Source organism: Homarus americanus, unplaced genomic scaffold (genome assembly GCF_018991925.1).
Source record: "Homarus americanus isolate GMGI-L3 unplaced genomic scaffold, GMGI_Hamer_2.0 scaffold32340, whole genome shotgun sequence".
Lineage (NCBI taxonomy): Eukaryota > Metazoa > Arthropoda > Malacostraca > Decapoda > Nephropidae > Homarus > Homarus americanus.
Window position 1 is genome coordinate 430,242 of NW_024747232.1, and position 17,075 is coordinate 447,316.

The window sequence follows — 17,075 nt, forward strand, 5'->3', positions numbered from 1 at the left end:
ACTGCTGCGAGGGGGATTGTGGTAGTTATGGTAGTGGTGGTGGTTAAGACCTGCTAGGAGTGTGGTAGTTGTGGTTGTGGTGAGTTAGAGGAATTGTGGTTGTTTGCAGAAAGAGTATATTTTGATACTGGTGATAATAATGTTTGTTGTTTTTTATTATTGTTATTATTATTATATTTTCTTAATTTAATGTAATAATAATCAATATAAAAGTTATGATAGTAATAATAAGAAGGAAACTATATTTTGTTTACTCCGTATTAAGCCAGAGCTCAAGACAACTACCCAGGCTCTCTTAAAAGTTTTGGTACTTTCATAAAACTAAAGTGGAAAGTAACACGCCAGAGAGAGAGAGGAAAAGAGAGAGAAGGAAGGGATGATTAGAGAGAGTGGGAGAGAAGGAATGAGTAGAGAGAGAGAGAGAGAGAGGTCCAGGTGTATATCGATTATCAACCTGTAATAAGTAGTGACGGGCCAGAATATTTACAACCTTATCGTCAACATCATTATAGAAGAACCAGGTGTAGTAAATTATGACTGCTTACACCCTAATGACCTCTCGTTCACCCTGAGGTCACGCGAGGTAGCTGGGACACACACACCCCAACCTCGTGATAGCAGGTTAGGTTAGGTTAGGTTAGAGAGTTTAACTGAAGATCACCACAGGGTATTAATTCTTTATATACCTCTGCTGCACCCACTCCTACTGCCTCGTCTGCGGTGTTGTTACTCTTGGTGATGAAATGGATCATAATAGTCATTTTACGTTTAGTGGTGTTGATGTTGAGTTATTTATAAAAAGTTCGGTGAGTGAGCTTCAGTAAGTTAGGTTAGGTGATGGTTTATTGGTTAGGTAAAGGTAAGGTAAGGTAGGGTAAGTGATAGTTTATATATTAGTTCGTCAAGTTCAGCGAGTGAGTTTCTCCAGGATAATGACGGCAGATGGCAGATAATGACGGCAGATGGCAGAAAGGGGACGGCAGATGGTTGGCTTATAAAAGTCTCAGAGACGAGCTTGATGAGACGGGGCCGCCTGAGGAAGTGATCATCCTAGTGTCTTCGCGATATTTGCTCTCTCTCTCTCTCTCGTCTATAGATTTTTCTCTATAATTTCTAGTTTCTCTCTCATCCATCACACACACACACATGTGCAGAGTGCAGAGGTCTTATTGCAACTATATCTTGCGCTAGTCAGGCCGCACCTCGATTATGCGGTTCAGTTCTGGTGCCCTTATTATAGAATGGATATAAATTCACTAGAGTCGGTGCAGCGAAGAATGACGAAAATGATTCCGGGACTTAGAAACCTTCCATATCAGGATAGGTTAAAGAAACAAACTTGCATTCCTAGAAGAAAGGGTAAGAAATTGCGGGGAGATATGATAGAAGTATTTAAGTGGGTGAAAGGAATCAATAAAGGGGATATAGATAAAGTTCTTATAATATCCGACAGGATGGGACTCGGAGCAACGGATTCAAGTTGGATAAGTTTAGGTTTAGGAGGGAGATAGGAAAGAAACTGGTTCACAAATAGAGGTGGTGGACGAGTGGAACAAGCTTAACAACTTTGTAGTAAGTGCAGGGAACTTTCTGGAAAGTTTCAAAAGGAGGCTAGATAGATTCATGGATGATAGAGAGTGGTAGTAACTCTCGACAGGAGCTGCCACTGGCCAACCGGCCTATTAGACTCCTTATTTTCTATATATATATATATATAATGTAGATCCACAATGAAAACGTGGATAATTTGTCCCGTTAGTTCAGTCCCTTAAATTATTAAATATTAATGTTGTTTTTAAGTATGACTCAACCATTACCAATATATTAATCAAGAATAGCCCAACTTTGAATGTAAATGGAAGTGTTTATTGTATTCCATGTAACAACTGTAATGGAAATTATGTAGGACAGACTGGGAAAGCATTGCAACTCAGAATCAAACAGCACAAGTACAATATCAGAACAGCATCTGAAAGCAGTGAACTGTTCGTTCATGTTAGGAATAATAATCATCCCATGGATTGGGAAAACAGCTTAGAGGTGTACAAATCATCATGTGTCACAGAAAGACTTCTGGTTGAAGCAAGTTTGATTAGGGAATTGAATTATATAAACCTTAGTGATGGTCAGTACAAAACTGATAATATATTGCACAAATTTATTTGTCAGTGGCCCAAGGTTAAAAATGCTTTGAAAGCCTTGGAGTTAGATGTAGGATAGATGATTAGTGGGTCCCATATTTTTGACCTGACTTAACTTGACTAGTCACGTCGCCCTTTCTCTTAAGCTCCTCTGCGTGTGTGGTGGTGTTGGTGTGCGGATTAGTGGATGACACGATTATGACCTGACCTCACGTTTAGTAAGGTCACCCTGTGTACTTAAGTTTCTCCTCGTCCATGTAATTCAGTTGCCTCTGAAGATGTCTTGAATAAAGACGAAAGCTAAGGTTCCCTGTGTGATTTTACCAATATATATATATATATATATATATATATATATATATATATATATATATATATATATATATATATATATATATATATATATATATATATATATATATCTTGGTTGTCATGGTAACGAAAATAACACTAAAGAGGGGGATGGAAGGGCTTCTTACCTTAGCTAATGAAAGTTGTCTGATGTTTTTTCGCTGTTTCATCTAATCTACAAAGTGCACGACGCTGGCCCAGTATCCCCGTAAACCTGTCCTACCTGGGGATTAATTAGAAAATAGTACCCACAGACCCCCCCCCCGGCTTCCCCTAGATACAGTTTCTTCGTTATCTCCGGGGGTTGAGAATGGTCTTCGTTATGTAGATCATGTACAGTCGGCCACAAGAATAAGTATACACCTACTGTTCGTGTTTGAGACAAAATATCTGGTAACACTGTCCTGAACAGAACGGACATGTATGTTTTATTCCTGCTTATAGTTATAAATACATTTGTTGTGAATGTTTTTCTTGTGTTTATATTACTAGTAATATATTGTATCGAATGGTAGTAAACTTGTTGCCGAATGGGATTGCAGTTATCGTACAGCTCCCTACTCCTCCCCCACTTTTTCTCTTACCCTATTGTTTTTTACTAATGTTTGGATTAGTAAAGGAAGGAAGAGGAGTAAATAGGACAGTAAAGAAGGGGAAACAGAAAATAGTTAGAGATAACAGGTAGGGGGAGCTGAGTTTCATCATGCGTCTGGATACGCAGTTTCAACGTTACCAGACCATTATCGGACCTTACAGCTACAGTGTGTACAGGTATACTTCTTCCGGTGGCTGACTGTACTCTACATCATCTCTTTAACCTAACCTAACATATACTATACCTGTACTCTCGCCATTGTTTCTACACTAAGAATGAAAAAAAAACATAAAAACAATATACAAACCATGAATTCAAAACACGAAGCATGGGATGTAAAAATATATATGGCTCAGAGTGAAAAACGACCCACGGGAGAGCTATCAGGTAATTGGGGAGCTAATTAATGTAAGTAACTCAAATTAATAAGACTCCGTCACCTCCAGAAGACTAATAAACAAACTCCAACACGTCAGCTTCGCGTCTACCTTAATTTGCATATAAAACGAACTTGGTGATGGCTTGAAATAGACTTTGCAATGACAGGTTGTGGGTGGTTGATCTCTCTCTCTCTCTCTCTCTCTCTCTCTCTCTCTCTCTCTCAACTCGCTGCTCTTTCAGATGAAGTTAAGAAAGACGTTTTCGCATTACATTAAACTACAAACCAAGGAAGGGGTGTAAGGGAGACATGAGGGGAGGGGTAAGGGAGGAGGAAGGCCAGTAAAAATAGAGGAAGGAATAAGAGGGTAGGGAGGGAGAAGGAGGAGGGTGAAAGAGGGGGGAGGTCAGAGTTAATAATACAATAATGCACAAACTCTTAATAAACTAGTCTTAAGTTAATTACAGAATGTGTCTTCCTGCCTGAAGTTTATCCAATAAAAATAACCCTTTCCTCCTCCTCCCTCCTCTGGTGTCCCGTGTTAGTAGAGGTTAAATAGTACATGTCATATATTTTTTCAGTGTCGGTTTGTGCGTTAGTTAGGTCTTGCTTGTCATTGCTGCAAATACTGTAACGTATTATGGTGTTTAATTTTTTTCTCTCCCTCTCCCTCTCTTTCTCATACACAAGAAAATGCTAAGTTATCGTACTCAAGGGTTAAGATATCCTACTCAAGGGATTAAATTATCGCAGTCAAATGTGTAAAGTTATCGTACTCAAGGGTTTTAAGTTATCGTACTCAAGGGTTTTAAGTTATCGTACTCAAGGGTTTTAAGTTATCGTACTCAAGGGTTTAAAGTTATCGTACTCAAGGGTTTTAAGTTATCGTACTCAAGGGTTTAAAGTTATCGTACTCACGGGCTTAAAGTTATCGTACTCAGGGTTCAGTCATCGTACTCAAATGGTTAAGTCATCGTAATCAAATAGTTAAAAGTTATCGTACTCAAGGGTTTAAAGTTATCGTACTCACGGGCTTAGTTATCGTACTCAGGGTTCAGTCATCGTACTCAAATGGTTAAGTCATCGTAATCAAATAGTTAAAAGTTATCGTACTCAAGGGTTTAAAGTTATCGTACTCACGGGCTTAAAGTTATCGTACTCAGGGTTCAGTCATCGTACTCAAATGGTTAAGTCATCGTAATCAAATAGTTAAAAGTTATCGTACTCAAGGGTTTAAAGTTATCGTACTCACGGGCTTAGTTATCGTACTCAGGGTTCAGTCATCGTACTCAAATGGTTAAGTCATCGTAATCAAATAGTTAAAAGTTATCGTACTTAAGGGTTTTAAATTATCGTACTCAGGGTTAAATCATCGTACTCAAAGGATCAAGTTACTCACAACGTCCCAAAACAAACTCACTGTGTAACAAGGAATGACTCAGGTGAAAAAGACCCGCATCTCACTGTATGGGTGTGACATGTCTCCCCCTCTGGTCACATTACTAACACACTCTCCTCCCTATTGTCCCGTGTCGTTATCTAGACAATGGTGTGGGTAAATGTATAATACTCGGCAAGATTAATTGTTGTCTTGATGTGAGTGTTGAGGAGTTTGTGGTGTGGTGTGGGGTGTGGTGTGGTGTGGTGTGTATGTGTATATGTATGTATGAGTGTGTGTGTGTGTGTATGTGTGTTAAACTACGTCCTACATATGAAATTTTGGCTCGTTTAAAATTAATTCCCCATTTTTATTTTTTGTCACTGTTGATGGGACGTGTCAGGGAGAACATTACCATAATTACGGTTAATGACACCAGTTACAGGTCGTATCCATTAATGAAATACTAGGACAGGTAAATGGATGACCAGCATAGTGTTGAGTTGTAAATGACTGTCGATATCATTGATCTCTCTCTCTCTCTCTCTCTCTCTCTCTCTCTCTCTCTCTCTCTCACCAAGGGAACATTGTTACTATTAAAACGTCACTATTTACTACCCTACGATGTCTTATCACCTTAATGGTTCATTCATTAATTCCACTGAAGAGTTTTATTAATAGTTTATTAAGACGTAGAAAATTACACCTGGAATTGGTCTAGTAATTAGTTACCTACCTGGTGAATTTACTTGTTATTGTTCTTGTTGTTTTTGTTATTTTCTTTGTCTTAATCTTTGTAAATATTATCATTGTTGTTGTTGTTATTATTATTATTATTATTTATCAAAGTGTCCTCGGGTACGTGCTAGTGGTTTCTGATGGTAGGTCTCGAAATGCAGGCTTCGTTCTCGGTCTCGGATGACTTAATGGTCTCTAGACTACGTTACTGGAAGGTGCGTAGCTTCGTACAGTAGAAAAATTCCCCCTTTTGAAAAATTTACACAAGAGAGGAAAATAGAAACGACGGTACTGTTTATAGGTAAATTTATATATTAGGGGAGTTTGCCCTCTTTTGAAACAGAGAAAACGTGAATATAGAAAACGGGGGATCAGGTTAGGTGAGGGTAGGTAGGTTAGGTTAGGTTAGGTGAGGGTAGGTTAGGTTAGGTTAGGTTAGGTGAGGGTAGGTTAGGTTAGGTGTGACGGTGACGATGGTTATATGTGTAAAATTATATATTAAGGAAGTTTGTTGTTGTTTATTAATGATTTATGTGAAGAAGATGAAGTTACGGTCGTGTGAATGTTAGGGAAATATTTCTTTTTACTCTTAATAGTTAGTGAGAGATATAGAAACTGGAGGTAGAAATATATCGTTAAGACATAGATCCGTGATAAAGAAAGACATAAGACATATATATCCAGGTTAAAGACATTAGCTAGTTAACACAGATCTATACACGATAAGGAAAGACATAGAGAGTCGAGACATAGAGCCATGAAAGAGACATAGACATTTGGAAGGTCAAGCTGAAGGAATAGACTGTGGCACAGATAGCAACGTGACGAGTTATTATTACAGTTGTGTATTTTTACCCGAGGGTTTGTGGGTTACAGCTGTTGAGAGAGAGAGAGAGAGAGAGAGAGAGAGAGAGAGAGAGAGAGAGAGAGCATAAATAAGCAAAGACAGAGGTGGAGAGGGAAGGGAAAGAGTGAGTGTGTGAAAGATAGACGAGAGAGGTCAGAACAAGGGAATGAGAAAAATAAAGAAAGAAAGCATGGATAGGTGAAGAGAGAAAGAGAGAGAGAGAGAGAGAGATTACTTCTCGCCGACAGGAAGAGGTAAAAGAAACGAAAAATTTAGTCATATTTCTTGGCCCAGTGAACCCGTGGGAGAATAAGGTTACCTGGAGGAGGAGGAGGAAGACTTATGCACCTGGGTAGTGTGTGTGTGTGTGTGTGTGTGTGTGTGTGTGCGTGCTCCGCGAACCGCACAGTGTGTACGAAGGCTTTTTCAACTCGGAGAAAGAAAGAAATGAAAACGCGATGTTGTATTACAGTTTTATAACTTCAGTAAAAAAATCCCTGAGGTTCTATATGAATATTACCATATACATTAGTAATTAGAAGTACAGTATACGTATATCTGTATATACAGTATGTTACGTATTTTTGTTTGCAGAATCGGTTATTTTGCAAAATGACTTATAAACAGACAACCTAACCTAACCTAACCTAACCAAACAGACAACCTAAACTAACCTCGCCTTATGGTTGAATTAGGTTAGGTTAGGATGGCTCGTGTAGCTTGATACACAGTTAAGTGGTCCTGTTCTCTTCTTTCTTTTTTTTTTACTCTGGACTAAGTGCTGTCCTCACCGATTCCGCAAAAAAAAAGTTACATATATTCAGTAAAGTGAACGTCCTATGATATACAGTAAAGTGAACGCCCTATACAATAAAGTGAACTTCCTATACAGTAAAGTGAACGCCCTATACAATAAAGTGAACGCCCTGTAATATACAGCAAAGTGAACGCCCTTTGTAATAAAGTGAACGCCCTGTAATAAACAGTAAAGTGAACGCCCTGTAATATACAGTAAATTGAACGCCCTATGCAATAAAGTGAACGCTCTGTAATAAACAGTAAAGTGAACGCTCTGTAATAAACAGTAAAGTGAACGCCCTGTAATATTCAGGAAATTGAACGCCCTATGCAATAAAGTGAACGCTCTGTAATAAACAGTAAAGTGAACGCCCTATACAGTAAAGTGAACGCCCTATTCAGTAAAGTGAACGCCCTATACAATAAAGTGAACTCCCCATTGTGCTATCTAATATATCAGGAGTTATGAGGTCATATGGCTACTGTGTAAGAGTAAACGACCGCGGTGTGTACGTGACCAGCACAGGTTACAGACGGCAAAAACAGATGACAAACAACCACGATGTGAAGGCCAGGGTATAGTAGTTAACAGGAGATAACAGAAGGAAATAACAGTAACAGGAGGTAACAAATGGCCAGGAAATAGTCATTAACAGGAGGAAATACCCCCCTAAAATGGTAACAAAAACTACAAAAGGCCCCAAAAAGGTGTTACGGTTATAAAAGGCTGGAAAAAATGTGTTGGGGTTACAAAAGGCTAAGGAAAAAAAAGATAAGACCCACAAAATCTTTTCACACAACAGCCCCCAGGTGGGGGCTGCGACACTGATCATCGGCTCGTCAGAGCAAAACTCTCACTTCACGTCGCCCCAAAACGGCGAAGGCAGCAAGCCTCCAGAAGAGGTTTTAATACCGAGCGTCTGGAGGATCCAGTGGTAGCACATGCTTTCAAAGAACAGCTCGAACATGGGCTGATAAACAACCCGACAACAAACAACCCAAATCCCAGTGCCGAATGGAATATTCTCGACACTGTCACGACAAAAACCTACAGAGACCCTCGCTCAGATCGAAAGAATAAACCAAGACTGGTTTGATGAAAATGACCCAGCAATCAATGTACTCGTCGATGATAAACGTGCTGCTTTAACTGACTGGCAGAACAACCCTCAGTCTCGGACCAAAGTTGATACCTTCTCCAAGAAGAAAGTGGCGGCCCAGCGGGAACTTTGCAATCTAAAGAACGACTGGCATTAAAATAAAGCATATGGAACACAAAAATTTGCAGATCAGCACAAGATGTGCGAATTTTTCCATTTCACTAAAACATTTTATGGGCCAGTCACTCATGGTGCAGCCCCCCTCCGCTCAGCTGACAGTAACCCCATAATTAAAAACGATGAAGGTCTCCTTCAGCGCTGGAAAGAGCACTACCATCCAGTGCTCAACTGAAACACCGACGTGGATGTCCTGACTACCCAGCAGGTCCCTCAGCATCCAGAGCTGACCCACCTCAGCTATCCTCCATCCCTGGATGAGGTAACTGCTGCCATCAAACAGATGAAAAATAACAAATCCTCAGGGCCTGATGGAGTCCCAGCCGTCTCCACCCTCTCCTGGGGAATATATGGGAAAAGGAGGAAATCCCCCAAGATCTTAAAGATGCCTCCATCGTCAATATTTATAAGAACAAGGGAGACCGGTCAGACTGTGGCATCTAACGTGGGATCTTGCTGCTGTCTAGCTTGTAAGATGATCGCCCAAGTCCTCCTAATCAGACTTCTTCCTGAGGCGGAAAACTTCCTCCCAGAATCTCAATGTGACTTTAAACCATCACGTGGCACCACTGACATGATCTTTGCAGCCCGTCAGATACAGGAAAGGTGCATAGAACAGCATGGTGCCCTGTACATGGCTTTCATCGACCTAACCAAGGCCTTCGGCTCGGTCAACAGGGAAGCCCTCTGGTGGACCCTCAGCCGTTTTGGCTGCTCACCAAAATTCATCGCCATTGTGTGGCAACTCCACAATGGCATGAACGGCAATGCCCTGCACAATGGCACCGAGTCTGAGTTCTTCCCCATCCAAATGGGGGTTAAACAAGGGTGTGTACTGGCACTAACTCGCTTTTCCATTTTCTTGGCTGCCTTCCTTACTCATACCAGTGCCAATTTAGCTGGCGGGGTGGATATCGAGTACCGGATGAAGGGTCTTTTTAACATACGATTCCAGGTAGGAACAAAGGTGTCGGCAGCTTCCATTACTGAACTTCAGTATGCAGACGACCTCACCCTTGTCGCTCACACTGAACGCGACCTACAGGAGATCCTGAACACTTATGCAGATGCGTATGCACACTTCGGCCTTGAGGTGAATGTACGTAAGACTCCGATTCTCTTTCAACCTGCCCCTGGTTCAGCCACACCTCCACTATCTATCCAGCTTAACGGTACTACCCTCTCTAATGCTACCCACTTTCGGTATCTCGGCTCCCACCTGTCCACCACCGCGGACATCGATAAAGAGATTCAGCATCGAATCAGATGTGCATCTCAAGCCTTTGGCAGACTCCGAAACCGCGTCTTCAGCTGTAGGGAGCTGCAATTATCTACAAAGTTACACGTATATCGAGCAGTGGTCCTCCCCACCCTGCTATATGGCAGCGAAACATAGGTCACATACAGGAGGCACCTTAAGGCACTTGAAAACTTTCACCAAAGTAGTCTACGTTCCATCCTCCGAGTTCGCTGGGAAGACAAGAGAACAAATGCCAGTATTCTTGCTGACACCAACTGTAGAAGCATCAAGGCTACCATTATCCACTAACAACTACGCTGGACTGGCCATGTTACCCGCATGTACGACAGTAGACTGCCAAAGCAGCTACTTTACAGTCATCTAACGAATAGTAAACGTAAAGTCGGCGGGCAACTGAAAAGATATAAGGATAGTCTTAAGACAAATCTGAAAAAGTACCAAATCGACCCCCTCACCTGGGAGACGATTACTCCACACAGTAACGCTTGGAGGATCACCACACAAGAAGGTGTCAATACTTTCGAGTTAGCCCGACTGCATAACGAGGCAGACAAGCGCCAACGCCGGAAAGACGCTGCCGCCGCCCCTCCCGCACTAGATGTAGCCCCCCACATGTGCAACATCTGCGATCGACCCTGCCGGTCCCGTATCGGCCTCTTTAGTCATCTCGGAACTCACCAACCTACGTGACATCGTTAATAACTCCTATCATTGTATCATAGCTGGATGATCGTCATACTCGATTCCTAGTGACAGCAAAGTAGTAGTAGTAGTGTGTATGGTGGGTGTGTAGGTGTGTGTGGATGGATATATGTGTGGATGTGTATAGGTGCGATGGGGGGGATTCATGTTTTTGTCTCTGTATACCATTCTGTGTATGACTGTTATGACACACACACACACACACACACACACACACACACACACACAGAAGCCATGACGACCGCGTAGAGAGTCATGAACCCCCAGGTGGAGATGGTGTAAGTTGCCCCTGTAACCCTCCTCCTCCTCCTCCCTCCCTCCACCCAGTTTTCTCGTCTCTTCCTCCTCTCTACTGCTCCTTCCATAGTCTCTTCTCCCCCAACTTCCTGCTTCTCCCTCTCACCTCCACCTCCTCTCCTTTCAACATCCAATTTCTTCCCCTCCTCCTCCTCTTCTTCTCCCTTCAACATATCACTTCTTCCCTCCTCCTCCAACTCCTCTCTCCCTCCCGGCAACATACTCTTCCCTCCCTCTCTCTCTCCCTTCAACATCTCACTTCTCCTTCCTCCTCCACCTCCTAATCATCGTCCAAGGGGAGGTGGAGGGCCCACTTTCCTTGGACGACATAATTGGGGTTATGTCCACCTTCTCTCCCTCGACCCTCCCTTACCCTTAAATATAAAGGCATCATTTACATATAAACTACTTTTAACGACATATAGAGGCGGAGACTACAATCACAGTGTTCTTAAGGAGGTGGAGTCAGTCTCTCTCTCTCTCTCTCTCTCTCTCTCTCTCTCTCTCTCTCTCTCTCTCTCTCTCTCTCTCTCTCTCTCTCTCTCTCTCTCTCTCTCAGGTCATGAAACGCTGGTAGGTAATGACTTGAGTGGTGGACTTTGGGGTGTGTCTGGATTATCTTCGGAGAGAGTGGAGTGGAGGGAGGATAGGGGAGGGGAGGAAGTGAGAGGAAGGATGGAGAAGGGGTGGGATGAAGAGGATGGAAAGGGAGAAGGGTGAGAAGGAGTGGAGGGAGGAGGGGGAAGGGGCGTGGAGAGGAAGGGAAGGGATGAGAGGAAAGGAGGGAGGGAGAAGAGTAAGGAGGGGATGGAGAAGGGTAGGGATGAAAGAGAGGGGTGGATGGAAGGGTGAGAAAGGGAGAAGGGTGAGGAAGGATGGAGTGGAGGGGGATGAGACACACCACGTATCTCTGGACACATGATACACAGCCACTTAACAACAATATTTTCCTGGTAACATAGACAAGAAACAGAACCAACATGAGTAGTATGTTCCCTGGATAAATGGGATGGCCCGGGATTTCTTAGATGTACATAATACCTTTTGAAACATCGTGTAAGTGTGCCGCAACACATACCTTCAGTCTGTTTGTGTTGCTTATCGTGACTTTGGGGAATAGGAAGTGTATTGACGCGATGAATAGATGAATTACACCATGATGAATTGTTTTGGGATGTGTGTCTAGTTGTTGAATACGACAGCGGTGGAGGAGTGGTTACAATGCTTAGCCTACCATGTCCTGAAGTAACACTGTTCCTAATAGTACTTCAAGTGTACGGGACTGAAAGCATTAATATGTGTAAGGGAGTTAAACCAAAAAGAACTACTCGGAAATTCTTCACAGAGTTTATTATCAGCTGTCCCGCGTCTTGGTTTGTTTATATTTAACCCACAAACAGAAATCCTTTTAACCATTTACTCGGCACAGCTTGTCAGGATGCAGTGACACGCTATCCATTTATAGATAAAATCTCAGCCTGACTTGTGTATCGGACACTGCAGAGAGAAAAAGGGACCCAGACTTGCATGGGAAAACGTGAACCAAGTGATTCTTCCCCCCGTGTAGAAGTCCTGTAGTATATCGCTGGGGGCTTTATTTAAACGAGGCGTCTGTTAGGTTACGATAAGCCCCGCTAGAGAACGTGAATGCATGAAAACAAAAATACCTCCCTTCCCCTCCCCTTCCCTTTTCCCCCCTCCCCTCCCCTTCCCTTTCCCCACCTCCCCTTCCCCCTCCCCTCCCCTCCCCTCGCCAGCCCGTCATTCTGGGTGACTTCTAAACACGACTTGTGGTCAAACGTAAGCCAGAGTGTTGTCCATGGCGAGGGTAAACACAAACTGAGTTGGATGTTAACAAAACAAATAGTGTGATGCTGATTAAGTTGTGTTACAAGTATGACTGTTTGAGGAGGACGTTTTAACTTCAAAGAGAGTGTGTGTGTGTGTGTGTGTGTGTGTGTGTGTGTGTGTGTGTGTGTGTGTGTGTGTGTGTGGCCACTGCATAGTTAAATCTGAAGAGCTTAGTCCGGAGAGTTTACATTCTCTACATTTATCACTTAAATATATCTTCCTTCATAATTTTTTCCCCGAGGAGGAGGACCAGCTTGAGTGAGAGGTCGTATACTGCTGAGTGTAATAGATGAGAGGTATTGAGTGATATTGAGTGATATTGAGAGGTATTGAGAGGTTATTGAGAGGTTATTGTACCCTAAAGCTCTCCTATCAGAGGTCAAGGTCATACTTAGTTCAAGATAGACCTCCACGGTTTATCATACTTTGAGATGTATGAATGTTAGTCAAGTGTTCCCAATAATCTAAAAGGAATTGTATGGTTATGAAACTCACATTCATCCACTGACGTTCATAAGAGTCTACATTCTAGTACATTGTCTACACCCCTCCACCTACACTCTCTTTCCTTCACTTCCCTCCACTTACACCCCTTCACCTATACTCCTCCACACCCCTCCACCTTACATTCCCCCTCTTCCATACCCCTCCACCTTACACTCCCCTCCACCCACACTCCTCCACACCCCTCCACCTTACACTACCCCTCCTTCACTCCCATCCACCCTACACTCCTCCACTCCCCTCCACCCACACTCCTCCACCTTACACTACCCTCATCCTCCCTCCACCCCTACACTCCTCCACACCCCTCCACCTTACACTACCCCTCCTTCACTCCCCCCACCTACACTCCTCCACCCCTCCTCCACCTTACCCTCCACTCCCCCCACCACTCTCCTCCACACCCCCTCCACCTACCTACTCATTCTCCCTCACCTTCACCCCTCCACCTTACACTACCCCTCCTTCTCCCTCCACCCTACTCCTCCACACCCTCCACCCTCCACCTTACACTACCCCTCCTTCACTCCCATCCACCCTACACTCCTCCACTCCCCTCCACCCACACTCCTCCACACCCAGCATACAAATTTATTCCTGCTGCCTAGTCCCTACCTCCGGATCTTTCCCATAAGTCACTCTTAATGTTGTTTTTGTCCCTCAACGCCTTCAGGTATTCGTGTCATCTACTCTACCCCTTCGTCAGTCCTGGAGATGTTCACACTAAGACGCGTATATATGGTAATAGATCTATCGCGACGTTTTGATAGATAAATTTGGTGACTCATTTCTGGTGTGTGTGTGTGTGTGTGTGTGTGTGTGTGTGTGTGTGTGTGTGTGTGTGTGTGTGTTCTACAGGTACAGTTAATTATTACGACAACCAGGTACAGTTAATTATTGCTTCTACAGGTACAGTTAATTATTGCGACTACAGGTGCAGTAAATGACTAACTTACTCACAACCTAACTTAGCAGAGATATATTAAGGGAAGTAAAGGGAGGTCAGAGTTCATCCATGTATTAGCATAACGGGTAATGAATAGGTGTAATAAAGGTTTAATTTGTGATAGAGTGCACAGTGAGAGAGACAGGAATTATACACTGTGGGTGGCTGTATATATGAAACAGATTCCACAGCTGTTATAGTCACACACACACACACACAGACACACACACACACACACACACACACACACAGACAGACACACACACACACACACTCATACACACACACACACAGACACACACACAGACACACACACACACATACACACACACACAGAGACACACACACACACACACACACACACACACACACACACATACTCATACACACACACACACAGACACACACACACACACACACACACACACACACATTCATTATTCATTTAAGTAATCGTTGTACTATGGAGTTAATCACTTAACCCTTTGAATCCTGAAGGGTTAAATCATCATCTTCAAAGGGTTAAAATATCGTCGTTAAAGGGTTAAATCATCATCTTCAAAGGGTTAAATATCGTCGTTAAAGGGTTAAATTATCGTCGTCAAGGGTTAAATCATCGTCGTCAAGGGTTAAATCATCATCGTCAAAAGTTAAATCATCATCGTCAAGGGTTAAATCATCGTCGTCAAGGGTTAAATCATCATCGTCGTCGGGTTAAATCATCATCGTCATCGCAGGGTTAAATCATCATCGTCGGGGTTAAATCATCATCGTCAAGGGTTAAATCATCGTCGTCAAGGGTTAAATCATCGTCGTCAAGGGTTAAATCATCATCGTCAAGGGTTAAATCATCGTCGTCAAGGGTTAAATCATCATCGTCAAGGGTTAAATCATCATCGTCGTCGGGTTAAAATATCGTCGTTAAGTAATCGTTGTTATTTTGTGTTTATTTAGATAGAACATACAGGAATTACTTACCCTTAACCTGATGACATTTAGTTAAGCAGTTATTATACGGTGAGGTGTCTGGTGCAACTGGTTAATGGCGAAGGTGTCAGTGAAGTTATGGGGGTGATCTTAGATAACCATGAGGGTATCAGTGAAGTTATGGGGGTGATCTTAGATAACCATGAGGGTATCAGTGAAGTTATGGGGGTGATCTTAGTTAACCATGAGGGTATCAGTGAAGTTATGAGGGTGATCTTAGATAACCATGAGGGTATCAGTGAAGTTATGAGGGTGATCTTAGTTAATCATGAGGGTATCAGTGAAGTTATGGGGGTGATCTTAGATAACCATGAGGGTATCAGTGAAGTTATGGGGGGTGATCTTAGTCTCTTAGTTAACCATGAGAATAATATTGAAGATATGGGAGGGATTACCGTACGATAACAAAGATAACAAGAGACTGTAACTTACCGAAGTAGTACATGAGGCAGTACAAAAATCCTTCCTCTTCCCCCTCATCACTCTCTCGTCGCTGCCTGACGTACGGTCGCCGGTATCCTCGCCCACTCATCTCGATTCTTCAGACCTCACACCTCTTAGGACCACTTTATCAATTTCTTAAAACAAATAAAAACCTTCGGGTGTTTTATAATCAACTCTTAATAAAAAATACCGCTTCACTTTTCCCACTTTTTTTTTTCTAGCTGATGATTAGAGAACGCAGGTAAATAAATCACACACACTAATACACATAATTCCTGGGTGATAATACTACACTGTCCTCCCGCATACTACACTGTCCTCCCGCATACTACACTGTCTTCCCGCATGTATCTTTTCTCAGCGCCCACTTTTTTACCTTCACTTTACATCAGTGTTTTTAAATATCCCTGTATCAACATAACTCTTCACGCACTATTTTTTTTTTGGGGGGGGGGTGGGGAGGGTTTAATTTGCTTCACTGCATTGTTTCACCTCTTGTGTTATCTACTTAAAGGTTTTAGTTTATGGAGGGATGTTAGGTTTATTGTGTTAGTAATTGGTGATAGGTACAGTTTGTTCTGGGTTCTGCGCTAGCTGAGTGGAGCCATCTGGTGGTGTCTGGTGGTGATGGTATGAGAGCTCGCGGACCACATTACCTTCTGTGGTTGTGGCTGCTGTTGAACCACCTGACACTGTAAATAACTATCGTGCCCATCATAATAATCTCTCCTCACGCCACAAAATCATTAATCTTTCAGCGGATCAACACAGCCGTTCCCTATCACCGAGACAGCAGCGTATACCTCACCTCTCAGCGCTCTCACTAAGAAGGGGCAAAGTCCCGATCAAGTTCTCATTTCACAACTTCTTTAGGGGAAAATCCTCCTGGGTACGTCTCACATGTGTGTTTAGAGTCGTGATGCCACCTGACGGAGGAGTCGAAAACTTGTTCCCTGTCTGCTGTCGTTAAGCTTTCATCCTCATCGTTTCCTGATTGGGGGGGGGGGGTGGTGGATGGCTGAACGATAAGGGAGTCACGGGGAAAGGTGAAGGATTGACGGTAGGATGTTGTAGGAGGAGGCGCTGGAGGAGTGTGTGTCAGCTTCTGCCTCGTGTTCTCCAAATCCCTTCCTCTCCCGGTTTCGGTCGGCCAACCAAAAGCTGCAATACAGAAATAATAAAATATAGTTGTAGTCAAAGAATCGTAAAAGTGATACAAATGAATAATAAATCCGAGTTTAATAGTAGAATTTAACACCGCTCAGGATGGTTTTGTGTGTGTGTTTGTGCGTGTGCGTGTGCGTGTGTGTGTGCGTGTGCGTGTGCCTGTGATCTTGCCGGCGGTGTTTACGTTTCGTCTCGGTGAAGAATGTTTTATGAAGTGTAGGGAATTGTTTTAAGTTCTTCCTGTTGTATGTATTAATTATAATGAGTGGTCGGAATGCGGTTCACACACACACACACACACACACACACACACACGCACTCTCTCTCTCTCTCTCTCTCTCTCTCTCTCTCTCTCTCTCTCTCTCTCTCTCTCGGTGAGGTTATCACAAGACACTGGCAGCAGTTCACCTCA

The 17,075-nt window shown here is 42.9% G+C and overlaps 1 protein-coding gene across 1 annotated transcript in view; it reads right to left on the reverse strand.

Moving 5' to 3' along the window:
- The window catches only part of LOC121879507, a 119,514-nt gene that overhangs the window by 61,758 nt on the left and 40,681 nt on the right, over nt 1-17,075 (reverse strand). The window contains exon 2 of the mRNA XM_042386164.1: nt 15,485-16,657. Within this exon, the coding sequence (XP_042242098.1) occupies nt 15,485-15,584 (100 nt within the window). The 5' untranslated portion in view covers nt 15,585-16,657. The remainder of the gene's footprint in view (nt 1-15,484; nt 16,658-17,075) is intronic.